General features: G+C 35.9%; 2 protein-coding genes across 2 annotated transcripts; one reads left to right on the plus strand and one right to left on the minus strand.

Moving 5' to 3' along the window:
- The first annotated feature begins 383 nt into the window (after nt 1–383).
- LOC142642913 (AAA-ATPase At3g50940-like) lies at nt 384–3,742 on the plus strand. Its single transcript, XM_075817359.1, has 2 exons — nt 384–1,556; nt 3,127–3,742. The coding sequence occupies exons 1-2, from the start codon at nt 528–530 to the stop codon at nt 3,586–3,588; spliced, it is 1,491 nt and encodes a 496-aa protein (XP_075673474.1). The 5' UTR covers nt 384–527; the 3' UTR covers nt 3,589–3,742.
- A 2,588-nt stretch (nt 3,743–6,330) lies between these two features.
- Nucleotides 6,331–12,147, minus strand: LOC142642912 (bifunctional dihydrofolate reductase-thymidylate synthase-like). Its single transcript, XM_075817358.1, has 12 exons — nt 11,768–12,147; nt 10,206–10,717; nt 9,726–10,125; nt 9,574–9,618; nt 9,328–9,393; nt 8,521–8,582; nt 8,317–8,391; nt 8,057–8,222; nt 7,851–7,974; nt 7,423–7,529; nt 7,072–7,260; nt 6,331–6,679 (listed from the first exon to the last, which is right to left on the minus strand). Exons 2-11 carry the CDS (start codon nt 10,628–10,630, stop codon nt 7,150–7,152), a joined length of 1,581 nt encoding a protein of 526 aa, XP_075673473.1. The 5' UTR covers nt 10,631–10,717; nt 11,768–12,147; the 3' UTR covers nt 6,331–6,679; nt 7,072–7,149.
- Nucleotides 12,148–12,365: the final 218 nt, after the last annotated feature.

Below are 12,365 nucleotides of genomic sequence, written 5' to 3' on the forward strand. Positions count from 1 at the left end.
ACTAATTTCATTTTATTATGCACCAATATGCAAAATCAACCATTCTAACCTTTCTAAGAACCAAAAACAAAACAAAACAAAAAAATGCAAAATTACCTGTTAGAAAATCATTGTATCCATTTTCTCACTCAATATCGACAAAATATTAAGTGGGAAGACTTTCACACGAGGGGTGAGCCTTATACGAAACTTCCTAAAGTTTGTGCTTTCCCGAACTTCATAAATACCTAATATTTTTTTTCCACACAAATTGTTAGTCATTTCTAAGTCAATATTAACAAGTCAATTTGGCCATTTTTCTCTGGGCCCCACACTCAGACCTCATGCAGCATGCTACTGATTGGTCCAAAGTCAAAACCTTACATGCCAAGAAAAACAAATTAAAAAAAAAAAAGAACCAAACCAAACAAGTCACCACCATCGCAACATTTCTTCCCCAATCTGAATTCTCTGCTACAAAGCCACCAAAACCCATAAACCCCATTTCCCAAAACCCCTCAAAGATCCAATCTTTCCAGCCAAAAACCATGTTCCCCCAAACCCAAAACCTCCAAGTCCCTTCCACCAAGACAATGATCTCCGCCGTGGCCTCCGCCGCCGCCACTGCCATGCTCCTCCGATCCCTCGCACGTGACTACCTCCCACATGAGCTCCGAAACTACGTATACCTCAAACTCCGCACTTTCTTCTCCTCACTCTCTTCCCAACTCACCCTTGTCATCGATGAGTTCGATGGTCTTAGCTACAATCAACTCTTCAAAGCTGCACAGCTTTATCTTAAACCCACTATCTCTCCCAACACTAAACGTTTCAGGGTCTCCATGCCTGTCAAAGAGACCAAAATCTCTGTCACCATGGAAAGAAACGAAGAAATAGTTGACACATTCAATGGTGTCCAACTGAAATGGAAGTTGGTGTCAAAGCAAGTACAGTCGAAGTGGTTAACTAGACCTGACTCGGGTCCTTATAATTCAGTTCTCATGAACGAGGTTCGTTACATGGAGTTAAGCTTCCACAAGAAACACAAAGACATGGTGTTCCAAAACTACTTGACCCATGTGTTAGAAAAGTCTAAGGAAGTGAAAGAAGAGAGAAAGACATTAAAACTTTTCACTTTGGGTGGTGATAGAATGAGAGGGCATAGAGTGGAGAGGTGGCAGTCTGTGAATCTTGATCATCCTGCGACTTTTGACACTTTGGCTACGGATGTGAATGTGAAGGAGATGATAATGGAGGATCTTGAGAGGTTTGTGAAGAGGAAAGAGTTTTACAGGAAAGTTGGGAAGGCTTGGAAACGTGGGTACTTGTTGTTTGGACCACCTGGTACTGGGAAATCTAGTTTGATTGCTGCTATGGCGAATTACCTTAATTTTGATATCTATGACTTGGAGTTGACTGAAGTTAGGCGTAATTCTGACCTGAGGAACCTGTTGATCTCGACAGCAAACCGGTCTATACTTGTGGTGGAGGATATTGATTGCTCTATTGAATTGCAGGATAGGCTTGAAAAGGCCAGGGTTATGAATCCTTTTCCATCTCATCAACAGGGAACGCAGGTGAGGTTATTGCTCTTTGTAATCATTTCTGTTTTTAATGATTTTCTCTGATGCCTTGCTGATGGTATATGATTGTTTATGTTCAATTTTATGTTTGATGGTATGACTTCAAACAAAATAGAATGACATAAAAGATTACATGAGGCAAACCTTGACTAGTCTGTTGAAAATTCATAGCCGACCTCAAAATTTTGGGATTAAAGACTTGGTTGTTGTTGCATTATGTTAATATATACTTGCCAAGAGCTGTGTAGCTTAACTAGCACCTCCTAGTGTTTTCATTTGAGATATCCAAGATTCAAACCCCCATAGTAACTATTGAATAATAAAAAAATTATGTTAATAGATACTCCTTGTGCTAAGTAGTTGCTAGATGTATGCTTTACTTATGGTAAATATTATTTTGAGTTTGAGAGGTTGCAATCATTTTGGTGGCGGTAGACGTTTTGGAGATGAATAGAAAAGATGTCTGTCATGGAAAGAATATTAGTGTTTATGTATTTACTGGACAGCTGGAGTACTCTTTCTGTCCTAAATACCTTTTTGAAGCTGTGTACAATAGAAGCACAGTTCTTTGCAAATGTTCTTTAACACCTGATTTGGGATTTTATAATCTTGGGAAATACTAACATCATAGAATTCCATTCAGTGTCACAAAAGGCTTAAGGGGTACTAATTAATTAAACTCTTAAAATTCAATTCACTGTCAGAAAAGGCATATGGGTTTCTATATTCTGATTGTGGAATTATATTTCCTAAAGGCCTGGTAGATCTGCGGTCTGTGAAATGCATCAATTACCAAATCAGCTAAGAAAATCTTTGGTTTAAACTGCCTCTAATTCTGGAGTAGCTTTGAACATTGGAGGGTGTGTGTGTATTTTCTCCATTATGGCCAGGACTAGTCAATCAAACAACCTCATGGGTGTGCATATCTTGCCAGAAAAGTGGGATGATCAAATCATTTTTGTTAGAATACTAGTTAAATGATTGAATTTACTATTTCCTAATAGTTTAAGCTCTTGGGGAAATTGGTGATTTATCATGGTATGAAAGAAGGTGGTTTAAAAGCTTAATCTTTGGGGCAATTGGTAGTTTATCACTTTTTAAGTTTCAAATTGAAATATAGGCGTACACCTCAGCCCATTAGGTAGCAGGCATTGAGTTTAGGCTGTCATGGAGTGGCACCACTGAGGAGGAAACAATGAGAGCACCAGTTCCACTACCACCTAGAATATGAGGGTAGTAACCCTCAATGGCTTGATGCTATCATATAATGTGATTAGTGGGCTTCACTAGTCTTATAGATTCAACCAAGGAAAAGAAATATTATTCTGGAGGTTCATATATCAACCTTGGTTTTTAAGTTTCCCCCATTCAATTTCATGGGAGCATTGCGAGCAATCTTGTCTTTCTGTGTGTGTGTTTATGTGCCAAATCTTTAATTTCAAAGGTAATTGTGTCAAGTGGTAAGAATCTTCATACTATTTAATGCATGATGATGGCTGCTGGTACCTTTCTTCCAAGAATAACTGCCTATCAATAATTTGATCATATATTTTCTTCTGTTTAGGTGACTTTGTCAGGGTTGCTTAATTTCATAGATGGCTTATGGTCAAGTTGTGGGGATGAGCGGATAATAGTGTTCACAACCAATCATAAAGATCGGCTGGACCCAGCTTTGTTGCGTCCTGGTCGTATGGATGTACACATCCACATGTCCTATTGCACACCATGTGGATTCAAAATGCTAGCATCAAATTACCTTGGAATTACAGAGCACTCACTGTTCTCAGATATTGAGATGTTGATAGAGACAACAAAGGTAACTCCAGCAGAGGTAGCTGAGCATTTACTGAAAAATGAGGAACCTGAAATTGCACTAAGAGGCTTAATTGAGTTTCTTGAAGGGAAAAAGAGAGAAAGTGATGAAACTAAAGCTAGTAAAGCAGAAGGTACAGAAGAGGTAGAGGGCAAAGGTGGAAATGGGACAACGGAGGCTGAGAAAGGCAAACACATAATAAGGATTATGTGATGTGTTGCAATCGTAATGAAGGTGCCAAATATTAAAAACAAAAAAGCTACATAGATAATGAGGAGATAATTTGGTATGTGCTTCTATGTATGTGTGTGTTGATAGACCATATATACATTTTATAATATATATGATTGAGTTCAAGTTACATCAACTATAACTCTTTTACATGTTATCACTCATTATTTTGGGTAGATTTTTTTTTTTTTTAATTTACAAGTGAGGGGAATTCAGGGGATTCAAACCCAAGTTGTTCACATGGAGAGGATTAGGCAATGCTAATGAGCCACAAGACTCTTGACTTAATAGATCAATATTTTTCCAACTGCACCAATTACATGTTCTTCATACGTTCATCATATGTGCCTAAATACTCTTGGGTGATTGATAGTGAAGTAATATTGTGAGGGAATGGTGAAAAGAACCCCCACTGGGAGTGAAATAGAACATGAAGCTGTAAGTTCCCAAGTAGGTAGAGGAGCCTGAGCCCTTGATTGCATGCTTATTGAAGAATGAGCCAGCGACTCCTAGGCAATGGCTTGGTTAAAGGAACCAAGGTAATTTTCCAACTACCATAATTGTGGGAGTCAATATAATAAGTTAGCATGCGGTGGAAACAAAACTGGAAACTAACATCTCAAGTCTGTGAAGCTCGAGTTCGGTGACAAACTCGAGTTTCAAAGACACAAGTTTTAGTGCTGAGTTGGAGCAATATATCCACATGGAACTTGAGTTCTATAGAAGTATCTGCAAGTGGAGATGAAGAAGAACCAAATCGAAAGCTAGAATCGAAGGAAGAATTTGGAGAAGCAAAACAAAGATCTAGAGAAGCAGAGGAAGAATCTAGAGAAGCAAATTCAAAAAAGCAAAACAATATGAAAAACAGATGGAGTGATCTGGAATGAAGTGTAGAAGCAGATGAGAAAGAACAGAGGAAGAAGAAGAAGAAAATAACGAAGGCGAACAGTCTGATTTGAAAGAAAATGATGGAACTCAAGTCTTAAAAACTCGAGTTCCACACTAACAGACTACTGGGAAAAGAAAAGGTGGAACTCAAATATTAAAAACTCGAGTTCCATGTGGATTTTTTTTTTTTTTTTCCATATCAGATGCTACCACTTGCAACTCAAGTCTTAAAAACTCAAGTTCTATCTTAAAACTCGAGTTTTAGAAAATTGAGATGCTAGTTTGCTCAATGGTTTTGCAAACTAGACAACCAACTAAAATTTTAGAAAAAATAAAGTTAAATGCAAAAATTCTAAAGGAACCCATCAAAACTGTAGTAAAAGCATGTCTTCATACTACAATTATCACTGCTTATGGACTTGAATCTTGGTGATCTATCCATGACCAAGCTTGGGTGAAAGTAAGTAGAAGTCCAAACCAACTAATGTTGAAGAATCACTGGACCATCAAATTCAAAATTCATTTGTTTAGTAAAAATGAGAGAGAGAGAGAGAGAGAGAGAGAGAGAGATTTTGAACCATTTTTATCCTAATAATTCACAAGCAGAGATCATATAATCCAATAGTGAGTTTGGCAAAATATAAGTATTATTAAAAGTTATTAAGTGCCGGTTTGGTTTTGTTTTTTGGCGAAAAAAAAATACGATAGTGTTTTGTAAACACATATTTGGCATTTGGCCACGCCATTGTGATTTTACGCGTTTTTGCATTGCACCCTTCAAGCTGCAATTGCAGAACGCACTTATAAAAGCAACTTTTTCAAAATGCTCAAAAACATAAAGCTGAACCAAATTGACTAAACAGTGAAATATTAAATAAACAAAAAAAAAAAAAAAAAAAAAAGCTAATCATATAACCCTTCTTAAAATTCATTATATGGTTGCAAACCTGCAGGGCATGTCATGAAATATAACTAGCACATAGGGAATATATCTGGCACACATACATGAGCACCTTGTTTGTACATGGCTTGTGAACGAAAGATTTATGCCAATCTCGTCCATACATTTCTTTCTTGCATGATATTCTCTCCTACCATCCCATAAACACATTGCTGGTTTAGACCATTTGCCAAACAGAGTGATTGTTCAGTACTTCCTCTTTCTTTTCACAGAAAATTAAGAGTAATTATTCCATATTCACGGTAATTAGATTAGGAATTAAGATCCATTTGGTAACTTCATTGTCCTTGCATTTTGAATTTGATAAAATAAGTTTTGATAGAATAAATCATTATGAAATATTGCTTTTGATAGTTATGTTATTAAAATTACATTAAGTTATCATCAAAAAGTCTTATAATTCAGTAGCATTATCTACCGAGAAACAGGGTTTAAATCCTTCTTCCTCTCCAATTGTTGTAACTTATAACTAATAAATTATTATAAAAAAAATTTGAAAAATCAGCCAACAAATGCTAAACCGCTAACCATCACAAAGTCCGAATTCCTAAAGGTGCCCAAAGAGGAGCTCAACAGTCTTTTAAATTTTAACAAAAAGAAGGCTTAAAATCAGTAACCGGTGAAGCTAGGCTAATTCCATTATTTTTATGGACATGATCATGCTGTAAACCATTCTGTATAGCCCATTCTTGCATTTAAACCCAGAAAAATTACAACAATAATATCAAGGGAACACCTTTCACAAAAAAAAAAAATATATATATATATATATATATATATATCAAGGGAACATCACAATCTACAATACCGCACTGCATTGCCGAAATTGATGATTGATCATCAAATCACACTTCCAAATCATCAGTCTACCAAACTTTTAAGTAAGTGCAAGCAACTGTTTTTATAAAAATAATACACCAAATAAACCAGTCCAAGAGAATTCAAGATCCAAATTCTATTTTCAACAACAATATCAAGATACCAGCTACTTTCAACCATGGTAGCAGAGTATATGCAGCTGTTAAGAAAGTGATAGCTCCTTGTAAAATGGAGAAATGAACATGAAATGTAAGAAGCTACTGATAAACTAAATCACCTTAGATCCACCAAACACTGGAACTAAAGGATTCTCTCTTACTGCAGTTCCTAATTTTAAGTATAATATACTAGTAGTTCTTTATTTGTATAGAACTCAATAGCAACATAAACCTCCAACAGGTGTTCCTGAAACATCATAGAAACAAGCTATCAATCGTCTCATTGTCATACAACAACAAAAAAATTGTAGAAATTACGTTCACAAAGATCTGCAAAACTAATAAGATGCATTTGCTAGCATTGGTCAGCATTAAACATGATGCGTCATGAAGAGAGCTATTATTTTTCCAAAACCTTAAGCCCCCAACCACACTAAGATTATAACAAACCACAATAGGGACCAATTAGGTGATGAAAAAATCCTCATAGCAACTTTGTGGCAACATGCCATAAATTTGGTAAGTGAACCATCAACGCAAAAATTGATAGAGATCACTTAAAACATGCCATATAATTTCCATGTTGATAAGTGAACCAAATATGAGACAGGAAATAAATCAGTGGAATCATATACTTGCCTCAAAAACTAGGTGCTAACATTGCCTGAAGGAGGTACTTTTCTCTATGCTTTTTTAGTGAGAACCTATACAAGATGTCTAAACCGCCATTTTCATTTCTATCTTCTGGTGAGGATCATAACCTACAAGTTTGAAATCAGCTGCCACAAAAGAATCTATATTCTTCTTCTCAGGATTTATCTTCAAAATCTGCAATAGAAATAAGGGTGAAATATGAAGATGAATGATACAAATTATATGAAAATTGGATAAGAGTAGAGGAAATTTTAACCTCTCCCAACCAGTAATATATTTTCAAACAAGTTAAAAATCAAGTCTAACATAGTCTTAGTTTAACATTATTATTCTTACTGGAAAAGGCTTAGGGAGTTTCTGAAGCTGCTCCTGTAGGGGCCGGATATGAGTGCGATAAACATGAGCATCCCCAATAACATGGATGAAATCACCTGGAACAAGATCTGTACAAGATATGGCAATTAAAAATCGCAGTATTAAGTTGACTAAAATTCATCAAATTATTCCACTAATTAAGAAATAGTGGAGATAAGAAAATAGATCCTATTGTGGTCGCCTTGGCAGTGAATGGCGAACCATAAAATTGAATGTTCTCATTAAGTAGTTTAGTCATCTACAAATTGATTCTCAGAAGCACATCATTATTTAACATTTACCATTTTTCATGCGCATCAGATGATGTCACACAAATATATAAATATTTATCATTCTAGAGACATCCACACATTTAAATACTAATTCCCAATTGTTGTAAAAATGCATACCACAAACATGAGCAATCATGCATGTCAGGAGAGAATAAGATGCGATGTTGAATGGCACACCAAGGCCCATGTCAGCAGAGCGCTGATACATTTGACATGATAACTCACCATTGGCCACATAAAACTGCAAAGAGAAAAAGAAGGCTGAACTCAAAAACAAAAAGAAATTATTAAGGAAAAAGTTGACATGCTGCTTCAAGACAAACCTGTGCAAACATGTGGCAAGGTGGAAGAGCCATCAATTTGAGATCAGAAGGATTCCATGCTGAGAGTATTATCCGTCGGTCATCAGGATTATTTTTAATCTTGTGAATAACATCAAACAATTGATCAAATCCTTGGCCAGAGTAGTCAGCATGCATATCAGTATACCTGAAGAATGCAAGACAGATGGATAAAAAGTTTAAACTAAATTCTCTTAGACTAATACATAATCTAAATTTAGAAAAAGCAGAGTCCTCCCAACCTAGCACCAAAATGTCTCCACTGGAACCCATATATGGGTCCTAAGTCACCCTCCTCCCTGTCTGTCAAACCGATACTGAAAAAGGCAAATAAGATAAAATTTAAAACCACAAGAAAAGCAGAAGTCATTCAAAATAGCCAGAGTACCCCAGATACATGAGAATGAGTGTAAATGTCATTATTGATATGACAGTTCAATACTTGCCTATCAAGGTAATCTCTGGAAGCATTTCCATCCCATATACGAATGCCTTTTTCCTGAAGGACCTGTCATGAAACCAACCCCCAAGAATGAATTTCATTTCACCATGATCTCATTCGATGAGAAGTTTCAATGTAGCATTATGCACACTTCAGGTAAATGAAATCATATGGTTTTCCATTGAAATTAGAAGCACAGGACTGTATGTCAAGATGAACTCATTACAGCTGTCATGAAAGACCAACCAGACATCAAAGAAAATAAGAAAATATTAGAACCAGAACCTCAACATCATTCCAAAAGAGAACTAAGCATACTCAATATATTTTAAGGTTATAATTCATTTCTTTAGGTGTATGCGTCTACCATTCATGCAACTAAACATGCTCTTTTTGCACAAGCACCACTTAGAGAAAACAAAAACAAGTGACTTTTTTTATGATGTAAACCTTGCTCTTTACAAACTAGCGGCCACACACTTGGTCCAATACACAGGAATAATTAAACGAGGTGAATAGATCGCACATGCGAGGAACTTCAACATGTTTCTTTACAAGCCAGGATTTACAAAATTCGACACTTCTTTACAAGCCATGTTTCTACTGAAAGTGTCAAAAATTATTATAAAAAAAAATAAAAACCACTATGAATTTTTAAACAAATACACAATTCATGCAGAAAAACAAAAATGACCAAATGAGTGAAGCATAAGTGTGAAACTGAGAAGTTCCCTCCAGTCCCATTTTGAATTATGGTCAGGAACAAGAATGATGAAGCGCATATGACTCAAAATGTTCAAGATATTATTACCTTTGCATTCGTCGAACCACTGATAAACCATAGAAGTTCTTCAACAACACCTCGCCAAAATACTTTCTATTAACCAAATGATAACATGTGTCAACCTATATATCAAGATGAATAAGAGATATTCCTTTTTTAATAAAATAACATAGCCACCAATTCAAAATTGCTGGACAGAGAAAAGGAAATACATACAATAAGACACACAAATAGGATAAACTTTTTTTTTGGCTGAACAAGAAAGATACATGCCTTGGTAGTAAGAAGTGGGAAAGTTCTGCGCAGATTGAACCGCATCTGTGGAAATACAACAGAGAGAACACGCAACAAATGGCATCAGTATGTAAACACGAGAGAGTTGAATAGAAGCAAAACAAGTATAGCGTAATAATTGGAGACCATACCTGGGAGCCAAACTTTGACCAAGTACCAGTCCCTGTCCTGTCATCCTTAGGATTTCCATCTGAGATGATTTCTTGAACCAATCTAAGATACAGGTACTCCTCATGTCTCTCAAAGATTGTCTTGGGCAGGAAAGGGAATTTCTCTACCTCAAACTTACCAGTCTCTGACCCATTATCAAAGTTCAGATCACCATTTTGACTAAGGGATTCAACTGCAGAACTCCTAACGCGAACATAAGTTGTGAAGGAATGTCGTATGTTATTTTCCACCACAGGAAAGGATGAGTACCATGGCTGAAATACAGAGTAATCAATCGCAGGCATGAATGTGTCACATTCAATGCTTGTCTCAATTTCTGAAATGTGGATAGCATCACATCCAGGTGCATTGATAGTTTCCCTGTATATAAAGATTGCCAATATAAATAGAGAGAAAGAAACAAGAGCTCCTCAGTACTGGAATGAACAACAAAAGCACACCTCAGTATCTCGCCACCTCCGATAACAAACACTTTTTCAATTGACAGACAGTAAGGCGCAGCAGCTAACAACTCCAAAGCAGAAGCAACACTTCCGCATATTAAAACATTTTCTGCAGTTGCAATGTCAAAACTCCCAGAGCGAGTCAGAACAACATTAAGGCGACCAGGTAGAGGCCGTTTCTCAACAGGGATACTCTCCCATGTTTTCCTACCCATTAGAACCGCATTCTTTTTCCCAGGATCTGATGTTTTCACAGTGATTTCCTTGAAAATTTTGAGGTCAGAAGGTAAATTCCAGGGCAGTTTTCCATCCTTACCAATACCCATATCTCGGGTTGCAGCCACAACCACTTGGTAAGTCCTCCGTGGATCAGGCAGTCCGTTTCCATTGCCATTAGTAGTCATCAAAGAGTCACCAGCCATAATTGAACTGAAAACTTTACAGAAACTTAAAGAAGATGACACGAAACAAGTACCGCACAGACCAAGTTTCAGGAAGGGCTGTACAACCTGAAAATTGAAACAAATAGATAAAAATTTAAAAACTAAAACATATGAAATGTGAAAACCACTCCTCAATATCAACCCAATATGCAAAGTAATGACAAGAGCAGATAACAGAGCAAAACACAAAAATAAGCCAAAACTGGGAATATCAGTATGTGTGTGTGTGTGTGCGCGCGCATTTTTGTTGAAAAGTTAAAATTAGAACACTAGAACCATACAAAACTAGCTAGAGACCACATGGGCATGACCCCATTTCATAAAAAAAAAAATACCTGGACTTTCAAAGAAACCCTAAAAACCATCAATTGCAATTTGTCTAACCCAACCCATCTAACTTTAATATACCATAATTAACAAACTACTAAAAGTGAAGCATAAACAGCTTGTTAAATACGTAATGTACCATAACTTGTAGCTTTAAAAAAAAAAAAAATTAGTTACACACGCACCCTTTAGTATCTGAGCCCAGGTCTTACCTTGCTCTACAAGGAAAACAAAGTACCAATTTGAGCTATAGACCTCATCCACAACCATAGATTACAGGCATGAACAAGAACAACATGCATGCAAATCCAACTATTCCTAAAGCAATTCTCAATGCAAAAAAAACTGCTAAACCCTTTGTCAAAAAAAAAAAAAAGTACCCATCTGATTCAATAGCTCACACATGACTCAAAATTCATTCATAAATTAAAAATAAAAATACATAAACAAAAGAGAACCTCACACACAATTCATATAGCATATTTAAAAATACAACATAAAAATAAAATCAAACATTAAGCATATGATTTTCCAAACTCCCTGTTGAAAAACAAAACAAAAATTAAAATTTAAAAAAAAAATTGGTAATGCAAATTCAAAGAACAGTTATTGCGATTCCACAAAATATTCATCGGAAAAATTAAAATCCCTCACACAAATTGTAAAACCCACCATTTTTTTATTATAAAAAAAAAATCAAAAATTAACGAAATCCCAAAAAAAAACAAAACAAAACAAAGCTTGAATCGCAAAGAAAAGAAAACAAGAATGTGGAAAAAAGCGACAGACCGATCTCGGAGCGAAGAGCGAAATCTCCGAGCAAGCACGAAGTCCGAGAAACTGTGTTGTGTCTGAGAAAAATTGAGGAATGAGCTAGGGTTTTTGTATTTAGACCAAACTACTTTTACTTTTTTGTTTATAATAAAATATTAGAGACGCGGCATTTCGAAGAAAACAGAGAAAGAGAGAGAGAAGAGTAGAGAGTAGTAGTGACTCGTGAGTCGTAAGAGAGAGAGAGAGAGAGAGAGTCAGAGAGAGAAGAAAAACCAGCAGCTTGTTTGTGTTATAAATACATCAAAACCGCTTTCTTTGGTTTCTTCTTCTCTCTTTCTTTCTTTTTTTTCTTTTTTTTTTTTCCTCTTTTTCTTTTTCTTTTTTCTTTTGTTTACACTCTCTTCTTTGAAAGGGAAAAGGGCAAGAAAGAAAGTGAGTAAGTGAGTGAGAGAGAGAGAGAGAGAGAAAGAAAAAGTGAGAAAATTCAAAAGCACGGTTGACGCGGGGTATCGTTTGAGTTTTTTTTTTTTTTTTTTGTGTGTTTGAGTGAGACTCTTGTACATTGAGAGAGATTTTTTTTTTTACTACTATTGTGGACTATGGTATTACCTTG

This window comes from Castanea sativa, chromosome 7, assembly GCF_040712315.1.
Source record: "Castanea sativa cultivar Marrone di Chiusa Pesio chromosome 7, ASM4071231v1".
Lineage (NCBI taxonomy): Eukaryota > Viridiplantae > Streptophyta > Magnoliopsida > Fagales > Fagaceae > Castanea > Castanea sativa.